The 12,713-nt window shown below is 44.5% G+C and overlaps 2 protein-coding genes across 4 annotated transcripts; one reads left to right on the top strand and one right to left on the bottom strand.

Moving 5' to 3' along the window:
- Positions 1-753: 753 nt before the first annotated feature.
- Positions 754-7,300, bottom strand: sfxn2 (sideroflexin 2). The gene is made up of 12 exons (XM_062378893.1): positions 7,169-7,300; positions 4,733-4,950; positions 4,062-4,232; positions 3,883-3,981; positions 3,304-3,379; positions 2,648-2,733; positions 2,161-2,221; positions 1,986-2,052; positions 1,859-1,908; positions 1,716-1,765; positions 1,572-1,619; positions 754-1,146 (listed from the first exon to the last, which is right to left on the bottom strand). The coding sequence occupies exons 2-12, from the start codon at positions 4,885-4,887 to the stop codon at positions 1,047-1,049; spliced, it is 963 nt and encodes a 320-aa protein (XP_062234877.1). The 5' UTR covers positions 4,888-4,950; positions 7,169-7,300; the 3' UTR covers positions 754-1,046.
- LOC133931928 (ADP-ribosylation factor-like protein 3) lies at positions 7,200-11,391 on the top strand. 3 transcript variants are annotated; one of them, XM_062378895.1, is made up of 6 exons: positions 7,200-7,310; positions 8,356-8,499; positions 9,491-9,607; positions 9,725-9,775; positions 10,020-10,205; positions 10,295-11,391. In XM_062378895.1, exons 1-6 carry the CDS (start codon positions 7,248-7,250, stop codon positions 10,340-10,342), a joined length of 609 nt encoding a protein of 202 aa, XP_062234879.1. In that variant the 5' UTR covers positions 7,200-7,247; the 3' UTR covers positions 10,343-11,391. The 3 variants fall into 3 exon arrangements, with proteins under 3 accessions (XP_062234879.1, XP_062234878.1, XP_062234880.1); XM_062378894.1 differs by lacking the exon at positions 7,200-7,310 and adding an exon at positions 7,324-7,935; XM_062378896.1 differs by lacking the exon at positions 7,200-7,310 and adding an exon at positions 7,942-8,269.
- The last annotated feature ends 1,322 nt before the right edge of the window (positions 11,392-12,713 follow it).

The following is a 12,713-nucleotide window of genomic DNA, read 5'->3' as shown; positions in this document are numbered from 1 at the left end:
AACAATTAACACAGATCTTCAAAAAAAAATGATATTCATTCACAGACAAGTCTATCTTTCAAAACCGGAAAGCTTCTTCAACCTTGGACTTAATATAGTACATTTTATTACAGAGTCATCAAAAGAATTTCACACCACTGAAAATGGACATTCAGCAAATAATTACTTTTTGTCAGTTTGCTTTAATTATTAAATTTTTTATTATTTGCTTTACAATTTGGTGAAATTAGGCCAAAATGGCCTCTATATCCAAAATGGTGGGCTTCCTGTTGTGTTTTCACAATGCACCTCTAGACTTGTTTGTGCGTCTGGTGTCACGATTTTTGTGAAGATCGGTGAAAGCCAACTGAGGGGGTTTTCCTTAGATGATAGTTTTTAGGGTTTTGAATTTCCTGCAAACGTTAGTGAGAATTTGAGCAGGTCTTGGCCCTGAAAAAAATTCAAAAGGGAAATAAAACTCCTTCGAAATACAATAGGGCCTCTCACTGTCTGTGCTCGGACCCTAACTATCAAACTGGCAAAACTCTCAAAGATACATCAGCAGGGGGCAGCATCCACCTTAAATCATGACCACTTCAGACTGTACAACTATGCATAGAGGAATTGCTCTGGTTCACCAGTAAAGCTGAAAGGACAAAGTCCAGCAGCATGGTTGCTTCTGCCACTTTGTGGAAGGCACAGACTGTAGAGGAGGGTTGGCAGGAAGAGAACAAGACACTGAAAAGGTAAAGAAAACGACTACAGACGAGTAGCAACCAACAAAGGGATTTTAATCTTGAAAAGCAATGTGCTGTTCCTGAGAGGATGAGATCATTTGGTTTCTGGAAAGGACTTCACTGTGCCCCACTCATCCGTCATGTGTAATGTAGGAAAACAGAAATCATTAAGACTCTGAAGAAAGACAAGATTGATCGTGAATCCCACAAATGAGCACCGGTTTGAGGACATGGAAACTAATCGGCGTCATTTAATAAAACAAATGACATAAACACTAACAGCATTTATCCAGCCTTGTGTGTAGTTAACAGTGATCAGCGCTCTCAGCCTCAGAGGCCTTTGTTGAAGTAGACCTGTTGTACTTTGTCTCCGTATTGAGACATGATGGAGTCTCTCAGCTCCGGCTCCAGCTTGGACACGGCCATGGAGCTGTGAGAGAGAGAGGTGGTGATGAAGGATGAGAAGGAGAAGAGGAAGAGGAAGAAGAGAAGCGTGGTCAGAATCAGTTTGATTATACAAACAAATGCTGGTTTCATTGCTTACGCAGATTAAACAAACCAATCATCGCTAATGAGAACATGATTTTCTCAGATAGTGAAGTTTCTTTGCTTCAACACACTTTAAGAGCATTTCTAGGTCACTGCACCAGATATCAAAATCAAAGATTATATTCAGAGGAGAATCTTCTCCACATTGCCTCACGTCTTATTTTAAAAACTAAATCACAAATTCACTCAACCAGACAATTATCTAATCTTCATTTCCCCAAACACACATGTGTTGTGCATGTGTGTAAACTCTTTAGTCGATACTCCAGCTTGTACCCAAGTAAAGTACAGAAACGGGTTCATTACCATCTCTGAGGAAACAGGGAGCAGGCAGCCGGCACCATGAAGATTAAACTTTAAAAACAGAGAATAAAGAAGTTAATTTTTTCTGCCATGAAAGTCTCGGAGGACATTAAAGATCCTGTGAACCTTGAAACCTGTTTGACTTACAACACGCCCACCAGCATCACTTGAATTGGTCCGTGGAGATACGTGATTCTCTGTGAAAAGACAGAAGAAGAGTTGAGAACAGATGCACACAATCGTGATGAGGAGTGTGACGGGGGGGAAGGCAGTGAACACAAAGTTCTCACCTGCATGAACTTGTACTTTTCCACCCTCTGCATGATGATGGGGAGAATAACTGACAGAAGAAAAGAGAAACACATTAAGAGAGGAAGATTCAGTGACGTATTTATAAAATGAAACTTCTCTACATACTCATTCCTGGTGCAGCCATGGTGATCCGAGAGATGACCACCTGTGTGATGCCTTTAGTTGCAGCTTTCTACACAGGAGATAAACCATATTGTCAATTATATATATAAAAAACAGCTATACTCTGATTCACACAAATAAATGACAGTGTGTGTGAAGGTGTGTCGGGGGTGCTGACCGTAGACTGGCCCAGTTTGTTCCCATCTTCATCTGTGACAGCGATGCCATTCAGAATCTCCCTGAGAAAGAGAGAGAAATGATATTGAACAGTGATGTTGTGTGTCTCTTGCCACCCGTGGAGCCACATTGTTAGACAATGACATGCTGCTTGCATGGATAGAAACAGATAACGCATACATTTGCATTTATTCTTAAATTATATAGACATTATATTCACATTTGGCCTCCCCACATATTTTATTACAGCCCTTAAAGCGAGACACGTCTCACCACTATGTTAATATCAGTAATGCAGCATGAACGTTTCATTTATCATCCAATGCAGGAAATGTAAAGCTGTGTTTGTGTCTTCTCCGCTGGAAAAGACACTTTAAATTCACCAATGAAATCTGCACAATATGAACCACATTAACCCCCCCCCCCCCCCCGGCCTGCTCCACATACATTTCTTTCAGGAGTTCAAAGAGAAACACAGCAGGACTCACTGTTGCCTCATCATAGGAATATTAACACAGTTGGCTGCTGCCACCGCTGCAAAGGGAACCCAGCGAGCCACGAGAGGAGGAGCTTTCTGCAGGAGGAAACGATAAATAGGGCAGGTGTTAAAGACACAGGCCTCAATACAGAAGACAAGTTAGGGGCTGCAAACAGCAGTCCCATTGTGATACTACAGCAGGTGTAACACAATAACAGTGTGATAACAGTCAGATTTGGTGAAAGGACATTTGAAGAGACACAGCATGGCTTCTGTTGCCTTGGTCGCACTGAGGACTGTAACACATGTTCCTGACAATCTCTTTAAAATGAACTCAAAGTCTTACAAGCTTGAACTGGGGCCAATACCACATTTCATGTTCTTCTTCACTGCACAGAAAGAATCATCCAACTATCACGTGACTAATAAACCATTTGTATATTCTCTAAATGTATCTTATATATATATATATATATCACTGCTCCTGTTGTCTTCAACCACTGAGGAAGATGATGAGATGGGGTCGAAAGGACCAGAAGTGGATGTTGAGTCACCGGAAACACAGCTGCTCTGTTTCTAACTATCCAGACGGGTTTGGTGATACAAAACACAAAGCGCCCAGTGATTCCTGTGCAGGTGCAGGAAACAGTAAGTGGGGGTTTGTACCTTTGTGTAGAGGTTGAGTCCGACTGCTGTTGCCAACGCTGTGCTGGTCGCTGTGATGTAGGCGAATCCAATCTGCCTGAGACACAGAGGACAGCAGCTGGTAAACACTCATCATCAAGGTCCGATACGCGATAGAAGAGGGTAGACAATAAGTGAAGCGAGACGACCATTGGATAGATGTTACTTCACCCGATGTATTTAACAGCCTCAGAGACCATGGTCAACTTTTCTTCAGACATACATAATCACAACCTCCTCCACTGTCACCAGGTTGTTATTGTCAGAAACTCTTGACTCACAATTATACAAAAGTAAGGGATGCATGGAAGTCGGTAATCGTTTGAAACGGACGTATCTCTTCTCCAATTAGTTGGTAACACCTTTATGATTTACACTTGTCGTATCCAGATGAGATTTAATTCACTTGTTCATATTTACTGGCATGTAGACTTCTGCGTAAGATCGACAAACAGTGTTAATTGTGTTGTTTTTGTGTCAGTCCTCCTCCAGTCCAGAGGGTGGCTCCTGTTAGAATGTGGATCGTGTTGGATTTGAGACGTGGAGTTTACAGGAACTTACTTGGGAGTGATTGGGGAGGCGGCGTTGCGGTTGGTGTAGTTGACCAGAGCGTTAAAAGACTGATTCACCCACTGCCAGAACACCACGGCAGGAACTGTCCTGGAAACACAGAGTTATGAGACCATGACAGTTTCCTTTATGGGGTTAAAAAGCAGCTCGTCCTGTTGGCTCCTCACTACCTGTAGAACTGCAGCATGCAGCCGGTGATGGCCATGCCTCCGGGCACCTGGAAGGACATGCGGCCAATGAGGTTCATGCGGTCTCCTGTGTCTGGGTGGAAGGCCGAGTCGTACAGCTTCTTAGCAAAGTGGAGCTGCTCCTCAGTGGTGCCGGGAGGGATGGATCCGGCCCTGCAGAGCATCACACAGTGGAACACACTCACTACCATAGAATGAAGTAGACATTTCCACGCAGTCAGCGGCCTGCAGACACATTCCTTTGAAGCCTCTTTTGAGTTTTGACTATTTTTTTTCATGTTGAAACTTGCAGGGAGACACAGCTGAAATGCACACAACGGATAGGGGGAGGGGAAGGTCATAAACATATTTAAGATATCGTGTGACATTTTTGTGCTTCTGCCTAGAGCTCCAAATACTGATTCATGTCATTATGCTTTTTGTTTCTCACACATTGTCACTTCCACATAGAGTTTTGGACACAGGCAATGGTTCTCATCACCAAAAGCTCTTGAATTTGTTGAAATCTTCTTAATAAACGTTTCAGGCTCTTCACCAGAGTTTTCTGTTGGCGAGACCGACTCCTTTAGACTCTAGCATTTGTATCTCCGCACAACTTTCAAATGAACTGCTGCTGAAACACAGAAGTTATAGTTTCCTTTCTTGTTTCGTACCTGCAGCTTTCTACAAGAGCTTTTGCTTCGTCCAATCGCGAGTCAGGTAGCAGCGCTGTTCGACAGTCGGTGACGTTGAAGAAGTATTTCAGTCGGCCCATAAATGTGGACTGATCCCATCGAGGAGCGTCGATGTTGAAGGAGCTCGAGGCCATCGTGGTGGAAAGAAAAGAGTCCCAGACCTAATGCATAAAGAAGTTACTCTCTGCAGCTGAAGCCTGGAGAAAGAAGGAGGAGGAGGTTAATGTAACAAACTGAATTTAAAAAATAAAGAGATGATCCAACAGGAGACCTCGGCTGCACCTCACGTCTTTACCAATTCACAGTAAATGAATGAATTACATGTCTGGTTCATGTTGGAGTTCGTTCTTGATAAAACCAGCGAGGCCTCAACTGAGATGATGTAACATTTACAGATTGTTACTCAAGTTCTTTTACCCTTAACTCCAAATTGTGTGTGTGTCTGTGGGGGGGGGGGGGGGGGGGGGAGCCACAAAACCAGGAGCCACAGAGATGCAACAGCAGATTTGAAGAAGAAGTTGGATCCATGATTATCTTTCTTCTCTTTCTTTTACAATAGAATGTTTTTCTTTTGACATTCTGACAGTTGTTCCAGGGAATAATTCGTAAATCTTAATGAAAAAAAGGCTCATGAAGCAGATTTCTATTAGTACGAGCGGTTTAGAGCAGCTTGATTGAATTTAAGGGGACTGTTGGGACTTGGCGCAGGTACGTGCTCCACTGAGTGCCCTTCTAGTTTTCTATGTTGTGCATCACACCAAGTTCTTTGGCTGTAGCCGCCTCCCAAGCTGTTGTAAATATGCTGTTTCCTCACATGCCCCCTTGGGTTCCGACTCATCATATCTCTAGACAAACATAAACTCCTGATCCTGCCTAAAAAAATAATCTCTGGCTAAATTTCCACTAGAAATCATTGACCACCTGCTGGTCAATGGTTCCACAGGTCGTCATTCTGCGTTTTGTGCAGCCGCAGCATTTTGCTTCTTACTCTGCATCGGGAGGAACTACAACCTGCTGACCGCAGCTCAAGACATCACTTCATCGGATCAGAATTATTTTTATTTGCCATGTATATTTGCACATACAGGAAATTGCCTTGGTGTGGTTAGTGCACTTTATCATTCCATTACTAATCATTTACTGCAAGAATTATGTGAAAAGTGAAATCTCCCAGAAACACAACGCTGCCCCGTGTAATCTTCAGTAAATAAAAGTCCAAATGGGGAGAGGAGTGTATCAGTGCTCTATGGAGGATCCGCCTGGTTTGAACTGGATTGTTTGTTTGGGGAAAGGCCTGAAGAACTGGTGGGGAACATGGATCAATCTTCAAAGAGACTCTTGCATGACACGTTGATAAGAAAATCAGCGAAAACTGGCACTGACAGGCTGCACAGGACGAATCATCCTTTGGAGAAACTGGGTCATTAGACTGTGAACAAAAGACTTCACCAACAGATTCATTATCTCAAGTAAAAAGTGGGGAAATTGTTTTCCACAAAACTTTGTGGAAGGGATATTGTGTGTGTGGGGAAGAAGCTGATATAATTTGGTGTGGAAACAGAATTTGTTTTGTCTCGTCTCTTATCTTGGCTGTTGTCAAATCAACTACTAAACAAAATAGTCGTAAATGAACTACTCAACATAATGATCTCAGCTCTTCATGTGTTTGGTATGTGCAGATGTTTGTGAAAACACAGCTGTCAGTCAACAGGAGCTGGGTAAGAGGAGAGTATTTATAGATATGATAAATGTAAATAGTGGTGGAGTAGTCTTATAAAGAAAATACTCAAAGTACATTTCGTGTTGTGACTTTTTGCAATTTGCATTGAGTTGAGCTCTCTCAGCCACCGTACTTACGTGTAAGGACATATAAACAATATAAGTATAAAAACAAGACCAGCTTTGTAGAGTGAACTGGTTGCACATGAACCATTGCATTGCACAGACAGAACGAGTGTTGCCGTTAAGAGAGTTATGTCGAGTAGACATATATGGAAAATACTCAAAGTACAAGTTGTGAACTTTAGTAGTGTTCAGCTCAAAGGCTTTCTGAGGTGGACAAACTGGATCTGCAAGCCAGAGCTCAGCAGCTCACATGTGATCCCATCTATGAAACTACTAACCAAGCTGGTTGGGGTTCGAGGTCGTGTGCGTGTGTGTGTGTGTGTGTGTGTGTGTGTATGTGTGTATGCAGAAAACACGTTAGATCACATGTAGCAGAAACACATGTGTGGACAGAGTGGGGCGAGCTGCAGGGTGTCAGGAGAGACAGAGGAGTGCAGACTTCCCAGTAGAGTGATGCAACATCTGCCAGAGTTTACCAGTGGTCCCGTGGACGAGCAGGAGAAAAGAGGAAGATGACGAAGAAGAGACAGACACACGGAGACTGCAGCTCCGATCACAGCTGGATCTTACCTCAGAGACGCCTCCGCAGAGCAGGAGCTGTCACAGTCAGCCCGAATGTGATCATGGAGGCTCAGGGCACAGTGGAGAAATGTGCACGTGGCAGGTCCTCGTCCAATCACAGGCCCGGGCTGCCACCACCCCCCTACAGCCGGTCAACACACACACACACATACACACACATACACACGCACACAGGGTCACACTCAGACACACACAAATTGACTTGAACTCAATGTTGTGTCGAGTTACCTACTGCTAGCCCTCATGCTAACTAGCTAGCACATTCGCTCCCTGGTAGCATGGCGGGTTTCGAAGTCTCGTGCAGAAATGAAGGATAATTATTATGAGCAGTAACTAAAAGTAACGCAGCCACAGTAAATAAATACAAAATGTAACGCGCGGGTTTTATTGATTGACACACACTTAGCATGTGGCTAGCTGCTCGCTACCCCCCCACGTTGCAGCTTCGATAAGGGTGCGTTCACGTGGTGTTGGGAGAAATCGGAAAGAGAGCGAACGCCACCTGAAGTTGGAGCGACACGCAACAAAAAAATATTATTTTATTTTACCTCGTTCATTTTGTTCATTAAATTTGCTTATGAATATCTTAAAATGAAATAACTTCATTGAAGATGGGGCTTTTTTCATCTTCTTACCCTGTTGTCCGACAGCGCGTGAACGCAGCACGGGATCGAGTTTTTGTACGTATCCGTGCGTGTGACGTCACTCCCCTTAGTAACCCTCGGCGGCGTCTCCAGGAGAGAAGCAACAAGATGGTGAGTTCCACTCGGTCCCGATTATCCGATGTCCCCGCGTCTCCCGCGCCACAACCTGGACGCAGACCGTCGCTCACCGTCGCTGCGGTTGTTTCACCAAAGAATAATCTGCGTGTAAATTTGTCGCGAAGCTGCCGAAGAAGCTGCGTCGTCGCGGAGCTCCGTTATCATGGGGGGTGGGGGGGGGATTAGCTTTAGCAGGCTAGCTGTGTTGAGCTCTCATTAGTGAGCAGCAACAGATGATGGGACGGGCTGCTAGCATCGTTAGCATCGTTAGCCAGGAGCTTTACCCATCACCCAGAGCCATTGTGGCGAGAGGAGGATGTACTGGGAGGTTTCTATGTGTAATGGTGGACCTGCCGCACCAGTGCTGCCCCACCTCACTCTCTCTCTCCCCCCTGTCTCCTCTCCTCGCTGCAGGGATTGCTGTCCATCCTGCGGAAGCTAAAGAGCACACCGGACCAGGAGGTGAGGATACTGCTGCTGGGGCTGGACAACGGAGGGAAGACTACCCTGCTCAAACAGCTGGCGTCCGAGGACATCAGCCACATCACCCCCACACAGGTGAGGAGACCCCCCCCCAATTCAAGACGGTCACTAAGAGAGAAAAGATCCGAGCAGGATGATGAGATTCAACTTGAATGAAACTATCACTGAACTGTGATGGAGGGTGGGTGACGTGTCCGATCCCACAAAACACTTTGGTTTCAGGGGGAAACGTGTCTAGCCGACTCTGATGTAAACAAAGTCAATAGTGATGGAATCAAATTCGACTCAAAACAAGGTCATATACACCGTGTTTTTAACCTTTAGCTTGTGCAGAGTGTGCACGCCAACGTGAGCGTGGCTCCGAGGACGATAACAACAAACATTTAGGCTGAAAATATGCTGTAAATTACTTTGTTTTGAGGCTAATTTGAACGTTGAGGCTTACGATGACACCACAGGAGCAGGATAGAGGCATGTGGTTTTTATTCTGTTGGTTTCGTTTTTTTTAGGTTTGAAGACGTGGTCGCCATTTACTTCATTTGATTTGGATTTTATTCTCTGTGCTGTTTACCTCGTAAACTCCAAAGTGTTTTGTGGACAGATTTGTTTTCATCTGGATCCATGAATCATGTCAAAATATATTGAAGAAAGACAACAATTCCTGGAAGACAACAATTCCTGAGTCCGCATCCGGGTGTCTGTTTGTCGTAGCCATTCTGGATGGATGTTGATTCCAGGTCTGACCAAGAGGCCTCAGCCTCTTCATGTGACACAGACACCACCATGTTGAGACTAGTGCTCTTCAGGGGCCTGGACTCCTTGTTGTTCTTGTCCCTGGAGACAGATCTTCAAGTCTCTGGCTGTTTGTTTGGGCTCGTTGTCATGCAACAGAATCAATTCTAGACCGACGATCACTCACGTCCTTCATACTGCCCCGAGCTTTTGCACCTGTCTGCCACTTAAACCTAACCCTTGTTGTAGAGTAAGAAATGTTGAGAGGCTCCTCTGCAGAAGGACGAAATTACCTTGTGTTTCCTGTTCTGATGCTCTTTGGTGTTTTCTCCAGGGATTCAACATCAAGAGCGTCCAGTCTCAGGGTTTTAAACTGAATGTCTGGGACATTGGAGGCCAGAGGAAGATCAGGCCCTACTGGAGAAACTACTTTGAAAACACTGATGTGTTGGTGAGTGGACTTTCACAGCAGAGACCATGGTCAGCTCAGCCTCGGGACTAATTTAAACATGAGCACATGGAGGAGCTTCTGAAGATGCTAACAGGAAGAACCTCCATTTTGTTTCAGATCTATGTCATCGACAGCGCAGACAGGAAGAGGTTCGAGGAAACCGGGCAGGTTGGTACTGGTTCATATTTAATCTAAGTCCTTTCAATTGACAAGTGGGGTCCTATCTGTTATTATTATTGTTGAGGGATTCATGTCGTCCATCTTTATATAAAGTCTGTGGTCAAGACATTATTTTATAAGTCTCACAGGAGTCAATTCTTTATATTTGTTATTTTACTGAGGCAGTCTTGAGTCTGTTTATGTCTTTGTGTGTAACCAATCGAATGTGTGTGTGTGTGTGTGTGTGTTACAGGAGCTGGCTGAGTTGCTGGATGAAGAGAAGTTGAGCGGCGTTCCTGTTCTCATCTTCGCAAACAAACAGGATCTGCTGACTGCCGCCCCGGCCTCCGAGATCGCAGAGGGTCTCAACCTGCACACCATCCGCGACCGCATGTGGCAGATCCAGTCCTGCTCCGCCCTCACCGGGGAGGGGGTTCAAGTGAGTCGAGCTGTTCCCGGTTCTCTCCCCTTTTTGTTTGTGATCGTCTTTCTTCGCTTCCTCTCACCATGTTGTTCTTCCACTTCCAGGAGGGGATGAACTGGGTCTGCAAGAGCGTCAACTCCAAGAAAAAGTAGCTTCTAGTCTTCTGCTCCTCAGGAGGAAACGACAGCAGCAGCACACACAGACACACACACACACACACACACACACCCTCCTGAGCCTTAGTACGATGGGATATACCTGTGAATGTAAACACACTACTAATCCAACATGGACTTGGAGTATTACCCCCTGCATTCCTCTACCACTGTTTTGACCAATCCCAACACATCATGCTATATCGGTCTCTAGAAAGAGGAGATGGTGGTGGTGGTGGTGGTGGGGCTGCCGGAGCGGCCATGCCAGGAAATCCACTCCCTCTGCTCCTCCGCAGTCCACCTACGTCACCACCAGTGTCCCAGCCAATCCCAGTCACCGCCTGCAGCCCGTCACAACCTCAAACATTCCCGTTAAAACCGCTTTCATTGGAATTCCAGCTTCTTCTCTTAACTGTTTCGCCCGCTGTCCTGGAAACCAGCTCAGCCCCCCCCACACACCTCCATCCTCCAATCCCCAGCTCCATCTCTTTCTCTGTCTCATTCCGTCAGTTTTCTTTTCTTTTTATCATTCCACATCGGCTGTAAGCGCGTTTCCTGCCCTGTTTGAAGTGAGGTATATTTTTGTAACTGTTTTATTTATGGTGAAGTAGCCGTAGAGTGCTTTGAAAACAACAACCAGTGTGTGTGTGTGATTTTAAGGAAGTTTGAGAAAACAGTTTCAACTCTCCCCGATAAAGAATATTACTGTACATGTTAATATGTATAAAAAAAAAGATTATGAGGAACTACATTTTTTTGGGGATCAAATGTAAATAGCTCAGCCCTGTGTTCATGTGTTAGTTCATGCACATGTTATAGAGGATTCGTTACCCTGCTGTACTTGGTAATCTATAATGTTTGCGTATCTAATATGTGCTGGTAGATTTTTAACAGAGGTATGTACTGTATGTCCCGATGCATTTCCACGTGCGCTCCGGGCTCATGAGGGAATTCACTCGTTGGGCGTCTCCTTTTGATATTCTTGAATGTAATCTGTCCAGAATTGAAGGTACTGTAGGTGAATTAAAAACGTGTCTCAGAAATCATGTGGTTCTGTTTATTGAGTTATGTTGCTTCCTGCACTAACAGGAAGTGGAGGGAATGGGTTTTTGTTGTTGTGTGTCTAACCTCTCGTGCTAACACACCAGTAGCAGGTGGAGTCAGCTGTACCTGACAGCGCCCGAGCCTGTGGAGAGGCCTCTGTGGGAGACAGCACAGTAATCACTCTGTTTGTGTTACAGACGGAAAAAAATGAATTAGAAGCTTCTAGAAGCAACAAAGTCGTCCTGTTAAATTCATTCTATAAAACTGGTTCGTTACTGACGACTTTCAGGTCTTTAATACAATACAATTCAGATCATTTGTATTGAACTGGACGGTGAAAAGAAGTAAGACTGGGAGATATGGGAAAAATATATGGATGAAGGTTGTGGGTTTAACTTCCTCTTTAGTGGCAGAGAATGACAAACTAAACAATTTATAAAGAAAATACACAAAACAGTATATCACAAGGAAGAAGAAAATAAAACATCCTTTTTGTCAAATAAATTAGATTTAGATGTGTACTTGGAAGTTATATCTTTTTGAATATGACTATAAGAGCTTTGAAACATTAGTTCTGTCAAAGTGGAGTTTCAGGCAGGCGGTGCTGTGTCCTGTCGGGGCCTCAAGCTGAGCAGCATCAATAATCTCCCCCCCCCCCCCATCCAACTGACAAATATCTGGTATGGACCAGATTCAGCTCAGAGGCAAAGACGACTGCCTGGTACATATAACTGAGTACATTTACTCAAGTACAAGTCATTGTAGTTCTATTTAAATACTAATGTTACATGACACTTCTATTTACTGACATATCAGAGGCACATTACATTTGATTTGACAGCTATAGATTTTATATTGAAACCTTAAGATCAGTTTATAAATTATGACGCATGATTGTAGATTAAAGGCCTCGTAAATCCACATGTGGCTGATTAGACTGATCGGTAATCTGCAATTAACGGCTTCATTAATGTTCAATGCTATTCACTCTTTATGGGGGGGTGCGACACAGCAGGCGATTGCCTGGAGCCCCCGGCTGAGAGGAGGCCGTGATAGCAGGTGATTGCTTGCGTCCAAAGCCACGACAATTTAACGAGAACCCCCTTAAGTTCTCTGATTGGCTTCGTTGAGGAGATTATAACGGAGCCCGTGGTGGGAACCCCCCCGAAATGGCCCCTCGCCGCTATCTCTCTGCCAACAGCGTCTTAATTGGAGACGTTTGGTTCAAGACTCCATCGTCTGAACGTGTGTGTGTGTGTGCGATGGAGGATTGCACTTAAACTTTACTATTCTTTATGTGTCTGTTTATAATTTTGAAGATTGG

Source organism: Platichthys flesus, chromosome 20 (assembly GCF_949316205.1).
Source record: "Platichthys flesus chromosome 20, fPlaFle2.1, whole genome shotgun sequence".
Lineage (NCBI taxonomy): Eukaryota > Metazoa > Chordata > Actinopteri > Pleuronectiformes > Pleuronectidae > Platichthys > Platichthys flesus.
Note: the sequence above shows the minus strand (reverse complement) of the source record. Positions and strands in the feature narration are given on the sequence as shown.

Coding starts and splice junctions, on each gene's coding strand:
- sfxn2 (XM_062378893.1), bottom strand. CDS start 4,887: ATGGCCTCGAGCTCCTTCAACATCGACGCTCCTCGATGGGATCAGTCC. Junction 2,734..3,303: donor GACTCAACCTCTACACAAAG/GTACAAACCCCC, acceptor TTCCTCCTGCAG/AAAGCTCCTCCTCTCGTGGC. Junction 1,766..1,858: donor AAAAGTACAAGTTCATGCAG/GTGAGAACTTTG, acceptor GTCTTTTCACAG/AGAATCACGTATCTCCACGG.
- LOC133931928 (XM_062378894.1), top strand. CDS start 7,792: ATGGGGCTTTTTTCATCTTCTTACCCTGTTGTCCGACAGCGCGTGAAC. Junction 8,500..9,490: donor GCCACATCACCCCCACACAG/GTGAGGAGACCC, acceptor TGTTTTCTCCAG/GGATTCAACATCAAGAGCGT. Junction 9,608..9,724: donor TTGAAAACACTGATGTGTTG/GTGAGTGGACTT, acceptor ATTTTGTTTCAG/ATCTATGTCATCGACAGCGC.